The sequence below is a fragment of the Coffea arabica genome, chromosome 8e, assembly GCF_036785885.1.
Source record: "Coffea arabica cultivar ET-39 chromosome 8e, Coffea Arabica ET-39 HiFi, whole genome shotgun sequence".
In the NCBI taxonomy this organism is placed as follows: Eukaryota; Viridiplantae; Streptophyta; class Magnoliopsida; order Gentianales; family Rubiaceae; genus Coffea; species Coffea arabica.
In genome coordinates this window covers 50,071,500-50,085,263 of record NC_092324.1, presented here as the reverse complement: position 1 = coordinate 50,085,263, position 13,764 = coordinate 50,071,500, and the positions used below count along the sequence as shown (strand labels likewise).

Here is a 13,764-nt window from a genome sequence, read left to right as displayed (position 1 = left end):
GACCGGACTTTGTTGGTACTCTGTCTGGGATCTTTTTTCTTTGACTTTCAATTCCTCCAACCTTGAGCAATCTCGCATCCAACCCCTTCAACATGCCGATTCCCTTAATAAGTCACATTCAAATCGTTTTAGCCTATGTTTTTGGCTTACTTTTAGGCATAGCCCATGAACTGACAATGAAATAAAGAACCATTGGAACACTCGTCTGCTTAAGAGACTCCACAAAGGAGGAATCCAGCTCCAAAATAGAATTGATGGCCCTTAAGAAGCAGGGAAAGGGCCCTGAAGTCGAGGCCTACCGCTATAGAATTGATGGCTCGGCTGGTGCATTCCTTGAGAGTGGCATCCAAAGATCGGAGCTGTGGATCGGCTTGGCAGGCGGCTTCGTAGGAGCTCAGATCCGGAGGCAACATCGTTAGCTTTTTCCCCATTACTACTACTATGGTTGCTGTGACTGGAGTTGCTGCCTCTCGTTGCGGTGGGGTGAGCGTGCTCGGTCCCTTGGTTTTGCTAAATTGACTACCCATTTGAAAACTGGATGAATCCCAACTCCGAATCAGCTGTTTTTGCGTGTTTGTGTCTGTGAAGGTGTTTGCGGAGGAGTTTACTACTGTTTTTGGGTGGGTTATTTTCTATTTTCATTTGGTTTACAGGCAGTCACAATCACCCTTTTTTACCGCCGAAGAAGATGAAGTAAATCTCATTAGGTTGGAGGTTGGTCAACTTTGGGAATTAAACAAGAGTGAATGGCCCAAAAGGTCACTAAACTATTAAAAATGGCACCTTCTAATCACCAAACTTTTTTTGTGGCTGAAAAAGTCACTAAACTCGCAAAAACTCTCCAGCGGAGTCATTTTACCGAATTTCAACGGTTTCTCACCCGGTGACAAAAGCACTTGGGTTGAACGAATATTCTAATATGGGCAAAAATGTCCAAAAGGCTATTGGAACAATAGATTGTTTAATTCCCAAAGTTGACCAACCTCCAACCTAATGAGATTTACTTCATCTTCTTCGGCGGTAAAAAAGGGTGATTGTGACTGCCTGTAAACCAAATGAAAATAGAAAATAACCCACCCAAAAACAGTAGTAAACTCCTTCGCAAACACCTTCACAGACACAGACACGCAAAAACAGCTGATTCGGAGTTGGGATTCATCCAGTTTTCAAATGGGTAGTCAATTTAGCAAAACCAAGGGACCGAGCACGCTCACCCCACCGCAACGAGAGGCAGCAACTCCAGTCACAGCAACCATAGTAGTAGTAATGGGGAAAAAGCTAACGATGTTGCCTCCGGATCTGAGCTCCTACGAAGCCGCCTGCCAAGCCGATCCACAGCTCCGATCTTTGGATGCCACTCTCAAGGAATGCACCAGCCGAGCCATCAATTCTATAGCGGTAGGCCTCGACTTCAGGGCCCTTTCCCTGCTTCTTAAGGGCCATCAATTCTATTTTGGAGCTGGATTCCTCCTTTGTGGAGTCTCTTAAGCAGACGAGTGTTCCAATGGTTCTTTATTTCATTGTCAGTTCATGGGCTATGCCTAAAAGTAAGCCAAAAACATAGGCTAAAACGATTTGAATGTGACTTATTAAGGGAATCGGCATGTTGAAGGGGTTGGATGCGAGATTGCTCAAGGTTGGAGGAATTGAAAGTCAAAGAAAAAAGATCCCAGACAGAGTACCAACAAAGTCCGGTCCGAATCCTTTATCGATGGGAAAGCTTGGCCTTAATAGAGTGGACAGGCTCTGATCCTCGCTTTGCTGTCATTGGGTCACGAACAGGAAAATTAATCTACAACTCTTGCCACATCTGAGCAGTCACCGAATTTCTAGATCTAAGGCACGTCTTTTGAGAGAAAAACAGGTTTACCATATTTTGTTGGACATTTTTGCCCCTTTACTATATTCCTCCACTCCACATTGCCCATGCCACCGGATGAGGAACCGTTGAAATTCGGTAAAATGACTCCGCTGGAGAGTTTTTGCGAGTTTAGTGACCTTTTCGGCCACAAAAAAAGTTTGGTGACCAGAAGGTGCCATTTTTAATAGTTTAGTGACCTTTTGGGCCATTCACTCATTAAACAATCTATTGTTCCAATAGCCTTTTAGACATTTTTGCCCATATTAGAATATTCTTTCAACCCAAGTGCTTTTGTCACCGGGTGAGAAACCGTTGAAATTCGGTAAAATGACTCCGCTGGAGAGTTTTTGCGAGTTTAGTGACTTTTTCAGCCACAAAAAAAGTTTGGTGATTAGAAGGTGCCATTTTTAATAGTTTAGTGACCTTTTGGGCCATTCACTCTTTAACTAAATAAATGTAGATACTAATATAATAAATTTAAATACTAATATAATAATAACTTTTGATGCAAATTTCAATTAATTTTTGAGGAAATCTTATATATATTGACGGTGTATCCACTATCACGGTTAGATATACAACACATATGCAAAATTTAAATTTCAAATTCAATTTTGGTTTATGTATCTAATAGTGAAAGTGTATACATTGTTAGTGTATAGAAAATTAATCCTTAATTTTTAGGTGTTCATATGCTTTTTTATGCATATATATATATATTATATTTTACCTATATATATATTTGACCTATAGTATGTGTGTGTGTGTGTGTTGAGTTTGGACCAAATCAAAATTAGACTCGAAGCTCAAAACTTTCTGTCAGCTAAGTATGAACATTGTAAATTGAGCCCAAAGTTTAAGTTCGAAAGTCCAAAAGCTATGCTTTATTTTGTGAGCTGAATTTGGACTTTTCAAAACCCGACCTAAACATCTCTATTAGCTCCCCTAGATAAGATAAATGGCAGCAACCCCAGATGGGCGTTACATATCTGGGCCTCACGGATGCGGCTCATGCAACCGCAGATGGGCTTTACATATCTGGGCCCCACCGATGCGGCTCATCAGGCAAGTGTAGTGTGGGTTTGATTTAGCTTGGTCCTACCCAAGTCTCATAATGTCCCATTTCCATGCATGGATCAAGTGAAGTGAAAGTGAAATGGTCAATTTTTAATTGCTACGATAATTTTGGAATCCTTTTTCTAGGAAACTCGGGTAGAGCCCCACTCGTTAATGAATGGAAGTTTTTAGAAACGTACTAGTGGTTACAGGTGTAAACCAACCGAGCAGCTCGCGAGTTACTCATGAACTGATCGATCAAACGATTTACTTGACTTGACATTGACCGAGTTCGAGTCAATCTTGAGTGGCTCGTTTAGCCAAATGAGTCTAGTATCGATCATTTTTAATTAAAGTCGATAGTTCGTTGAGTCTTATCGAGCAGTACATATTATATATATATATATATATATATATATAAATATATATAATAGTGTATGTTAAATTACATATATAGGTATTAAGTTCTTGTAAATTTTCAAAATACCTCCTTTTCTAATCGAGCTCAATACATCAAGTTTGAGTCCGAACTCAATTGGGCTTGAGTTTGCTCAAGCTTAAACGAGTCGAACTGAAGCAATCAGGATATTCTATTTATTTATTGGGTTTATCTAATGGGTGGCTATTGGACAATCGTTAAAATATATTTCAATGTCATATTTTTAGAAATATAAGATTAATTAGAGAAAATAAATAAATACAAAAGAGAGTATATAATATTAAACAGAAAAATATATAAATGTAAGAGATAATAATAATTGTTAGCATTTGTATATATATGATAAGTCAGGTAAATTTTAGGCGTGTTAATAAGTGTTAGTTGGACACTCATTAGAAAAATCCTTATTTATTTAGGTTTGGGAGTAAAATCAGAAACTTTACTGTCACTTATCTAATGTTTTGCCAATTTAACCAAAATGATTTGAGAAGAAGAGAGTGGGATCGATCTTGGCCAAAATAAACTTGCAAGTCGTTTTACCTAAAATTGACAGCACCAATTTTACAAATAGCGTTTTGAATACCCACTCAATCCAAAAACAGTAATAGTACTTACAAGACTAATAAAAACAAAGATTAGAAGTTGATTTGTTTAGCAGGAGAACCTGCCAAGTTGCAAGCGTAGGTGGGCTTGGTTGTTGGACGTCTTAAGCCCCTGATGCAAACCTCAAATTTAGTTAGCTAACACGTGAATGTAGTTGGTGCTTTGCTCTGCTGCATCTTCTGGTATATTTTTATTTAGAGCCATCTATCAATCGCAAGGTTACTGCAAGGGGTGTGTAATTTTCTTCTGTTAGTACCATACATCTGCAAGAATTTGCCAAATTAGTTGGCTGGCTGACTGCCTGAGTTTGAAGGATGGTCATGGTCAGACGCCCCTCGTGCCGTCACCAGCCAGTCAATTAACCTTAGCTACAATTTGGTCGTATCTAGGATGACTTCTAAGTACATTAGTGCTCAACTCCATCACGGAATAACCTACAAACTACGCCAACACATGGAAAATCAAGAAACTTGCAGATAAATTTAGCAGAGGCATAGCTTATATATAGCCCGTGTCAAGAATTTTGGGCAGTGTTAAAATTGGTTCGGCAGGCTATAGATATACTGTTAAATAGAAAAAGCGATATCAAAAGTAGCTAATCGCGTAAAGTAACATACAGGAAAAATGACCACTGCTGCGGTGACTTCAAGAGTTGAGAGGTTGGCCAGCAGTGGGATTCAATTAATACCAAAAGAGTATGTGAGGCTTCAAGAAGAGCTGACGAACATGGGTAATGTCTTTGAGGAAGAGAAAAACAACGAAGGGCCTCAGGTGCCAACCATTGATTTGGGGGACATTGAAGCAGAGGACGAAGCTGTTCGTGAGAGATGTCGCAACGAGTTGAAGAAGGCCGCCATGGAGTGGGGAGTAATGCACCTTGTCAACCATGGCATATCAAATGAGCTCATTAATCGAGTCAAGGTTGCTGGAGAGGCCTTCTTCAATTCACCCGTTGAGGAAAAGGAGAAGTATGCCAATGATCAGGCATCAGGCAATCTGCAAGGATACGGCAGCAAACTAGCAAACAGTGCCAGTGGTCAGCTTGAATGGGAGGACTACTTTTTCCATTGTGCTTTCCCCGAGGACAAGCGGGATTTGTCGATTTGGCCCAAGACTCCAGAAGACTATATGTAAGTACTTCTTAACATGCCTCAAAATTTACAAGGAAAGATTTAATCAATCTCAAGCTAAAACACAATTTAAATCCATGGACATTAATTTGGTGCTTTCAGATTTCCTGAACTTCGAAGACATTAGCATATATTCTCATGTAGATATCATCTGAAATAGAACTCTTATGCACAAAATGTCATCAGCTCATAGTATTTCTGGTTTCTGCTTTCAAGTTCAATTTTTATCCCTCTTGATCAGCTTTATTAAGTCTCCAAATTATGCCACTTCCAGCCCTGCAGCGAGTGAGTATGCAAAGCAATTGAGAGGCTTGGCAACCAAGATATTAGCTGTGCTGTCTGTTGGCTTGGGATTAGAAGAAGGCAGGCTAGAAAAGGAAGTTGGTGGTATCGAAGAGTTAATTCTGCAAATGAAGATTAACTACTACCCCAAATGCCCTCAACCGGAGCTAGCATTGGGTGTTGAAGCTCACACTGATGTCAGTTCTCTGACTTTCATCCTTCACAATATGGTGCCTGGCCTGCAATTGTTCTATGAGGACAAGTGGATTACTGCCAAATGTGTCCCCAATTCCATTATCATGCACATTGGGGACACCATTGAGATTCTAAGCAATGGAAAATACAAGAGCATTCTTCATAGAAGCCTTGTGAACAAAGACAAAGTAAGAATCTCTTGGGCAGTTTTCTGTGAACCACCAAAGGAGAAGATCATCCTCAAACCACTGCCTGAGACAGTTTCAGAGACTGAGCCCCCTCGCTACCTGCCTCGAACGTTTGCGCAGCATATTGACCATAAACTGTTCAGGAAAACCGGGGGAGCTGTTGAAAAAAATCAATCCACTGAGGACAATAAATCTCCTGAAGACAATCAACCTCGTGAAGATGGTAAACGTTCGTGAATGGAGATCCCTCCTACTTTTTCTGCTAATCCAAGTTGTACCAAGGTACTTAATAACCTTTTCTACTTGTTCTCGTTTGGGAGTCCGGTTTGCAACTGGTTCAAGCGCCATTTTGCTGTGTTTCATTATTCCTTGAAGTTGGTCCTTATGTCCTCTAAAGTTATTACGTGCTTTGCTTTGCATCGAATAAAATCATGTATTTATTGATCATCTGTTCCTGAATGTGTTTTAGGCTACTAATATTATGTTCAGGCATCAATGAAATTCAATCAACTGCAATCCAGTTGGATATTGAACAAAGAAAAGATCCAAGCAATCCATTTTCAGAAACACAACACAAAAATTTGTGTCTGAATTTGAAAAATTCTAAGACATATAAAGGTACCATTTGAACTATTCGATTCTTATTACAACTGGAATTTCAGTAAATTTCCTTCGTTTAACTGAAACTTCAATTTTGTTGGTCATTAAATGTTCACTATCTGGTACTCTCTGCTGACATCGAAGGGAGCCCATCTATGTCTGTGAACCATAAAAACAAGTGGGTACTTAAATGCATAATTTATGGAGGCCAGGCTGAACATGCAGCAAAATGTATATTCATCCAACTACGCCAATCAGTTGTTGAGGAAAGACTCGAAATGATAATAATTTTGAAATCATGCGGTCCATACAACCAGCAACCTAGAGCAAATCAATTTTGAAGTTCAATTGGATGGCAAGCACAAGAAACTATACTATTTATGTACTTGAATCAGAAGAACATCCTTCCATGGTAGCAGATCTTTGAGACTCTTAAACGAAGGCCTTTCTTGCTGTTGGAGAATTAAACAGCTGTGTAACAAGATGCACATGAGAAGGCTCACAAACTATTTGCGTTCGATTTAACTGCACACATTGAAAGTTCAATTTATTCAATCCTTATATACTCGAAAAAACAGAATTTCAAGAATGAGAATAGGTTCTGGCTTATAGGTTGTATAGCAATTCCTTCAATCTCTTCTGCAGCTTAGTTTGATCAAAGCTCCTCCCCTGATCCACCTGTCATACGAGTTCCTATATAAATTTACTATTTATGCTATCAGAATCTAAAGTAAATCAAACAGTTATAATAATATACATTCTACACGAAATAAATAACTGAGGACATTATCATAATATTTCTTACGGTACCTCGGATTCCATAACATGAAGTTGTCCTTCATTGGCGTTGGTGGAAACGCAACTTATAACTGATAAGCCTTCTCCATTAAGAACGCTGAGAAATTTTGATAGAGGCAGCCCTCCTCTTAAAGTAGTCTTCAAAATTATCTGCATCCCTGTAGTGCTACTTTGCACTCTTACACTAGTCTTGTTGAGACTAACTGTAAATTCTGTTAAAATACTGAAACTGCAGCCAGGTTTCGTGAGTTCTTGGAGTTCGTCTCTCTTACTTATCAGCTCATCTACCTTTCTTTTCATATGTCTTACATATTTAACTGTCCCATGCATGTGATCAGATATCGATCTCTTTCCCTAATCAAGAAATTTTGCGGCAATAAATTTATTATAGTTTTCAGCATATTTTAATGCAAAAAAGTTCCAGTGATGAGACACCGAGAGTCGAATATAGCCCAGTTAAGTGCCTGCGAATCGAAATTTTCTTTTCTTTTCTTGTTGTTATAAAGTCAACAGAAGAAAAATTAAAGTACCTGGAGATACTCATCAGGGACCAGTGATCGGAGAGATTGATAAAGAGCAGCCATTTCTTGTCTTCTTTGTCTTTCAACATCTCGGTGTATAATCCGCTTTTTGTGCTCTACTGGACTCTCATTGTCAAGAACATTATTGTCACCAAAAGCAACCGATGACTTCCTTTTCTTCGTGCAAGATTTTGGCTTACACGAGTTTGGATTAGGCGCCCGAGCCATTAGGGGTGTATCCTGTGGGATCTGCTGCTGGGGAGGAATAGAGAGGAAGTGGAATAGTTCATCGTGTTCCATTGAAAACATGATTGTTAGCTAAAACATCAAATCTTTCTAGGCCAAAGATGGAGAAAAAAGAGCAGAAGATGAATGTTACCGGTCCAAAGTTTTTGAGGATCTGGGAGAAAACGATTGGCGAGACTTGACTTGGGTTTCTTCCTCAAGTTTTTAAAGGGGACATTTTACCTTTCCTCCGTTATGTTTAGTGTAGTCTCAGTTTAATCCCTTATGTTTTGAAGGCAATTTACAAAAAATTTTGGTTTCATCCTACTTTTGTTGTTATAGTATGCATTTTGACGCGGAGCATTGAACCCTAGATTTTGGACCAAACTCCGTACCATCAATAAAGTTGCTCATAAAAAGCATTTTAGGGTTTTTAATTAGTAGTAAAATTAGGTTAGCCATCACATATTATTAGATAGTTTTCTAGTGCTATTATTTATTTAATTTGTAGTTGATTCTAATTTGATACTTATTAACTAGCGCTCTGTCACCAAGTACGTACCACATTGTCGGATTAATTATCTCAGGTTTGTAATCCAATGGGCTATCCAGCGCCAAATCTTTTAAGGGATACTAACGCCTATTCTTGAATTAAATGTACATCAATGCGTGATTTTACTGATTCTTGGAGTTTTTTTCGTTGTTTTCTTACCTTTCTTCCTGGCAACATATGTAGGCCTTAGTCAATTAGGGTAATTCATACAAATGATATATTATATTAGCATACTATTTTTGTTGATTTTGAATCATTTTTCTTTTTTCTTTTTTGAAGCATTTCAAAAGAAAATTATTTGCCCTTCTTTTGGATCACTTCCACCTCACATTTAAGAGATCTCTTATCATAATGGCAGTTGAGGATATATGGTTTATTGCATATTGAAGTTACGTACACAGATCATTGAAACATATGGTTAATTTAGGTGATTGTGAGTGAACTAATTAAAATGTTTATTTCATAAAAGTAGGAAATTAAATTAGACTTTTTTTTATATATATTCTGCCATTACAAAAACTCTAAAAATGGAAAGACATTTAGATTCCTTTATTGGAATTGCAACAATAAGAAGAGGAAATTTTTTGACACATGTCAGATGAATACGTGCAATCAAACTTGAGCAAAAAGATGTTCATTAATTTGTAACCGTTCCCAGAGAGATTTTGAAGCAACTACTTTTTGGTTACTGCATGATCACAGATGGGTGAATCAATTTCATTCACAGTTCAATATTAAAGTTTGATCCCTTTAGCATAATTTGATTCCGCCACAGCTTAAGATATATAATCATTGATGCACAGATGAAACGAGAGAATGCATGCAAATGGAAAGATATAGTAAGTAGAAATATTATGTCCCGAGAAAATTAATATTTGCTTATGATTAGGCAAAAAAGGACAGAAATAATAAAGAGTTTGGTGATTAAGAACTCTGAAAGTCGCATTAAAGCAGTTGAAAAGACACATTAATCATCATCTTTTAGATTTGTACTTGCTTTGAAGCAACCTCGATCTGTTAATTAAACACTGCTAATCAATTTTTTAATCTCACTAGCTATTACTACGTAAGTGGGTACGTATGTATCATTGATGGTTCTTCACTCAGGAAAATGGATAAAAGTATTTTATTTTTGACTTGTCAGAAATATAATTATTATATAGTCTGAAACAGATATGGTTTCAAAATCTGCATTATTGGAAGGTGCACGTGACAATAATGACTATTGTATTATCTCAGTTCATGTCCCATTTTGTGCTCCCAAAAAATATCAACGATTGTGTGTCGGTGCAGGGGAATATTACACTACTCATCCTTAGACTTTTGTTGTTTTCCGAATTTAGTGCATACGGCTGCAATTTTAATACATAAAACCTAGCTAGCTTGACCAAATTATTCCCATGCCAATTCATTGGAGTTCTATTTTTAAAGACAAAAAATGCAAAAATTTTACTGTGTTCTTTTCAATTAGCAATCAACTAATTAACCGTCAATAGTTCGATGAGTAAAATTTAAAACTATCAAAGATTCATGTATTTAGAAGAAAGCATAAAGGATAAATTTAAATTACAAGTGAAAGTTTAGGGACGAGAAGGTTAATATCTTCTATAGAACAACATTTCTAGTGAGCAATGACATCTTTTACTCTGAGTGTTAATCTAACTTTGTTATGTGCTTTGCAGTAATTTCGATTGTTGAAAAAAATGACATCTTTTACTCAGTGCTATTAAGCACACATTAGAAGAGAATCTAGTAAAAACTTGACCCCTAAAATTTTATAAGTAAAACTTTAGCAAAATCGAAAAGTAGGCACCATCGTAAAAGCTGATCACTTCAAAAAGAAGATACTAAAATCAGCATAATTCGAAAGAAAATTCAACTTGATCACTGAACAATTAAGTGAACGTGCATTTAATGGTGACTTGGTTTCAGCATTCATTTAAGGAGGACTTATGGAGCTGGTCAATTGGGTCCAGTATTCATTTGCTGCCAATTACGAAGAGTAGAGGACCCATGGAGCTAACGTGTGACAGAGAGATCTGAAATCTGAAGTAGCTGGCTGATACTGCACATTGCTTAAAAGTTTGAACTTATTGGCTAAATAAGTCATATTATACTGCATACTCCCTCCGTCCCAGTTTGATAGTCCTGTTTTTCTTTTTCGTCTGTCCCAAATTGTAGTCCACTTTCCAATTGAAAAATATAGTTGTATTTTAATTTTCCTAAAATACCCTTATTCAATGTAAGTTGTTGTTACTATAAACCTACCCCATTTAATGAGAGTTGATTCTATTTTTACCATCAATTCAAGTTCCCATAAAGTTGTACTCTAATTAATGTGAGGGTATTTTAGGAAAATAGCTACCTAAATTGACTGTTCCAACAAAATTAACTACTCCCTCCCTTTTTTTATAACTGACGTTTAAGGTTTTGCACACCAATTAAGAAAAGTTTTTCATTGTTTAAATCTATACACTACTTTCCTTTTGTACCCTCATTAATTGTCCAATTCACCCATGTTTTCTCTCACTAGAGTACTAAATGGTGCTGTTTTACCAGGCCAAAAGCAATGCAAACTAACTAGGAGTAGTAATTAAGAACCCTGTATTGGAAAAGAGAGATAAAAGGGTAAAATTGTGAAAAAATAATTAATGTTGCATGGGGATAGTAAAACGACAGATAAAAGTACTTAAGAACAAATTTCTTAAACGTCAGTTATAAAAAAAGGGAGGGAGTACTTTTTATTAAACTGTATGAAAAAAGAACCAGAACTATCAAAGTGGGACGGAGGGAGTATTAATTTACGTTGCACCTAAAGGGAAACCTACAAGTGTAGAGTCTTTCTAGGCCCTAGTTGGAGGTGTATATGTAAGTACATTTGACATATATCTGTGGAACAAGAAACAATTTGTGCTACATCCTAATATACCTCCCAATAATAGAGTAGAAGTAACCATCAAATGGAAGATAAATAGCAAGACCAAATTAGATGAGGATGGATTGGTAATGGCAACTTGGCGTTCTTGGACTGAGATGACACTGTACAATGATTTGCCACGAGATACTGGCATATGACATTATTAACAATTATAGTTCATCAAATAAACCAATGTTTCAAAATTCGAACCGGATTTGTGGTTTAATTGGTTCGATCAGTTGAATTTCGTTTTAAAAGTTAATCATTTTTAATTTATTTTAATATTAAAATTTCGAATATAGTTGAAATCTTTTTTTTTTAAATAAAAATTTACTGAATGAATTTCGGTTGAACCTACCGATTTTTATTGGTGTGACTGATTCTTGACTGAATTTGACCGATTTAATTTAACTTTCTGGTTAACTATTGAACTGGATCACAAACATGGTCGGTTCGTGATTCGATTTTCAGAACACTGAAATAAACAATGCGAGTTTTTCTTTTGGTTCCATAATTATGGCAAAATAAGCTCACCTTGTTATTTGGTAGAATATTGTCATTGATACTGGTGGAGGTGATATGTCATAATGTACCACCAACATTTGATATTTCTCCGACATTAGGGTTAAAATAGTTCAAGAAACAGCTACGTTAAACATATAGAGCCCACTATTATACCAAGATCAAGTCATTATGTGCTTCCAGGACCTACAACAGATTTTGGAAGTCGATTTTGGCTACCTGAATTACTTATTTGAGAATAATGCCGAGTTGCAACCATATTCCTATTTTTGGTGGATCTGCTTACCAATCATTATTATTTTGAAAACGGACTGCCGGGTGATATTAATTTACTAATGACAATCAGGGTTTGGTAACACGTTATTAATTGTGTAAGAGAATTGACGACCACACCGAAGCAATACTTTCAAGTGATCGACCATTGCAAACGAATAAGTAACAACACAGCAAGCTTTGTAAGACCACTGCAAACGGTTCCACTTGTTATACAGTTAATGCATTATTCTCAGCTTCATACAACAATAACACAGCACGCAGCAACCTATATAACGAATTAAAACTGCTAGTTTCACATAAATATTAAATTTAAAAGTTAGTGGCCTCACTAGATGAACCACTACCTAGTTTAATTCTTTTTCTTGTTTAGAACGAAATGTTTCGAGTGATTTTGTCTGCTGGATTAATGCAGTTTGGCATAGAGGTTGTGTTGCTCCAATCAACATTTTAGACATGATAAGATGTCTAAAATGTGACAGATGTGACGGAACCTTGCATGATTATTAGGTATTAAATTGCTTACCCAAAAAAATATATATAGAGATCTTTTAAAGAGATGTGTCCCAGTGTCAATGAACTGTCCAAATTTTATCATTTGATTAAATTAAAGAATGCACAGGGCTGAAATATGTACTTGCTAAAGTTGGAAGAAATTGCTGGCCGGATGCACCTCTGCCCATCCCATTTTGTGTGTGCATTTGAAGACGGTATCCTGAAGTTAATCAGCTCGTTAATTACTAGGTTATCCTTTGATTGAATATCCATCATCTTTGGATTCTAGGGTTTGTTATTGACTTGTTTGCCTAATTTATTTATTTTTTTCGTTTTTGGGGAAAGCTAGCTGCTCTTAAGTTCAGTTCCACGTTCCGTGGAGCATCCATGCAAAGGCCATTTCAGCAGCCGTAACGTTCCCTTTCGGTGGAGTAGTAATAGCGCAAGTTCAGTTCTTTCTGCAAATAAACGTTTATAGAGAAAAGGAACCATATATATCTGTTATTATTGTACTGATCCGGTTGATTTACTAAAAAGCCACACCAGGATCAGGATGAGATATTAAAACACGCAAAAGTTAGAATGTGCTATTAACTTCTTCAATAATCAACATGGTTTACCTAATTACGTTACTTGCATGGTTTTATGATATGGCATTCCGATTAAACATCAAATATTCCAAAATTAGCATGAACAGTTACTATTTTTGCTGCCACGTTGAGGCTAAAAAAACGTTGATGCACAGCCATCGTTTTCCAACAGTAGAGCCAAAGGAGGAAAGGAGATATTTACAACAATAGACTCAAAATACTGAGGTATTAACAGAATCTACCATGATCAAAAGAGTCAAAGTATAAATTTATGAAAGGTTTAAAAATTTGATACCACTTAGTCATGTATTTGTAAAATCTGAAAATACTTCAAACGCTTCAAATTTTTACCCAGCTGTTGTCAACGTGAAGGGTAATGGTTGATCAATGATTATAATGATACTCAAAAAGTTATTTAACCGAGAAAAAAAATTGAAATTCAACAGGGTGAAATAATGGATATTAAAAAAAATGTTGTTTTCATACGGTATTCGGTATCCTAGGCATGCATTTGAA

At 36.7% G+C, this 13,764-nt stretch overlaps 2 protein-coding genes across 5 annotated transcripts; one reads left to right on the top strand and one right to left on the bottom strand.

Annotated features, from left to right (window-relative positions):
* The first annotated feature begins 4,430 nt into the window (after positions 1–4,430).
* On the top strand, positions 4,431–6,201 carry LOC113704221 (anthocyanin synthase). The gene is made up of 2 exons (XM_027225973.2): positions 4,431–5,089; positions 5,364–6,201. The coding sequence occupies exons 1-2, from the start codon at positions 4,584–4,586 to the stop codon at positions 5,989–5,991; spliced, it is 1,134 nt and encodes a 377-aa protein (XP_027081774.1). The 5' UTR covers positions 4,431–4,583; the 3' UTR covers positions 5,992–6,201.
* Positions 6,202–6,612: 411 nt separating this feature from the next.
* Positions 6,613–8,367, bottom strand: LOC113704222 (transcription factor bHLH118). 4 transcript variants are annotated; one of them, XM_027225976.2, is made up of 4 exons: positions 8,053–8,350; positions 7,683–7,928; positions 7,165–7,506; positions 6,613–7,032 (listed from the first exon to the last, which is right to left on the bottom strand). In XM_027225976.2, exons 2-4 carry the CDS (start codon positions 7,899–7,901, stop codon positions 6,961–6,963), a joined length of 633 nt encoding a protein of 210 aa, XP_027081777.1. In that variant the 5' UTR covers positions 7,902–7,928; positions 8,053–8,350; the 3' UTR covers positions 6,613–6,960. The 4 variants fall into 4 exon arrangements, with proteins under 4 accessions (XP_027081777.1, XP_027081778.1, XP_027081776.1 ...); XM_027225977.2 differs by having other exon boundaries at positions 7,683–7,925; XM_027225975.2 differs by having other exon boundaries at positions 6,613–7,047; positions 7,683–8,367.
* Positions 8,368–13,764: the final 5,397 nt, after the last annotated feature.

Bases quoted from the DNA above. Each gene is read 5' to 3' on its own strand.
- LOC113704222 (XM_027225974.2), bottom strand. From the start codon at position 7,982: ATGTTTTCAATGGAACACGATGAACTATTCCACTTCCTCTCTATTCCT. The intron at 7,507-7,682 runs GTACTTTAATTT...TTTCTTGATTAG, and splicing joins TCCCTGATGAGTATCTCCAG to GGAAAGAGATCGATATCTGA. The intron at 7,033-7,164 runs GTACCGTAAGAA...CTCGTATGACAG, and splicing joins TTCATGTTATGGAATCCGAG to GTGGATCAGGGGAGGAGCTT.
- LOC113704221 (XM_027225973.2), top strand. From the start codon at position 4,584: ATGACCACTGCTGCGGTGACTTCAAGAGTTGAGAGGTTGGCCAGCAGT. The intron at 5,090-5,363 runs GTAAGTACTTCT...TGCCACTTCCAG, and splicing joins AAGACTCCAGAAGACTATAT to CCCTGCAGCGAGTGAGTATG.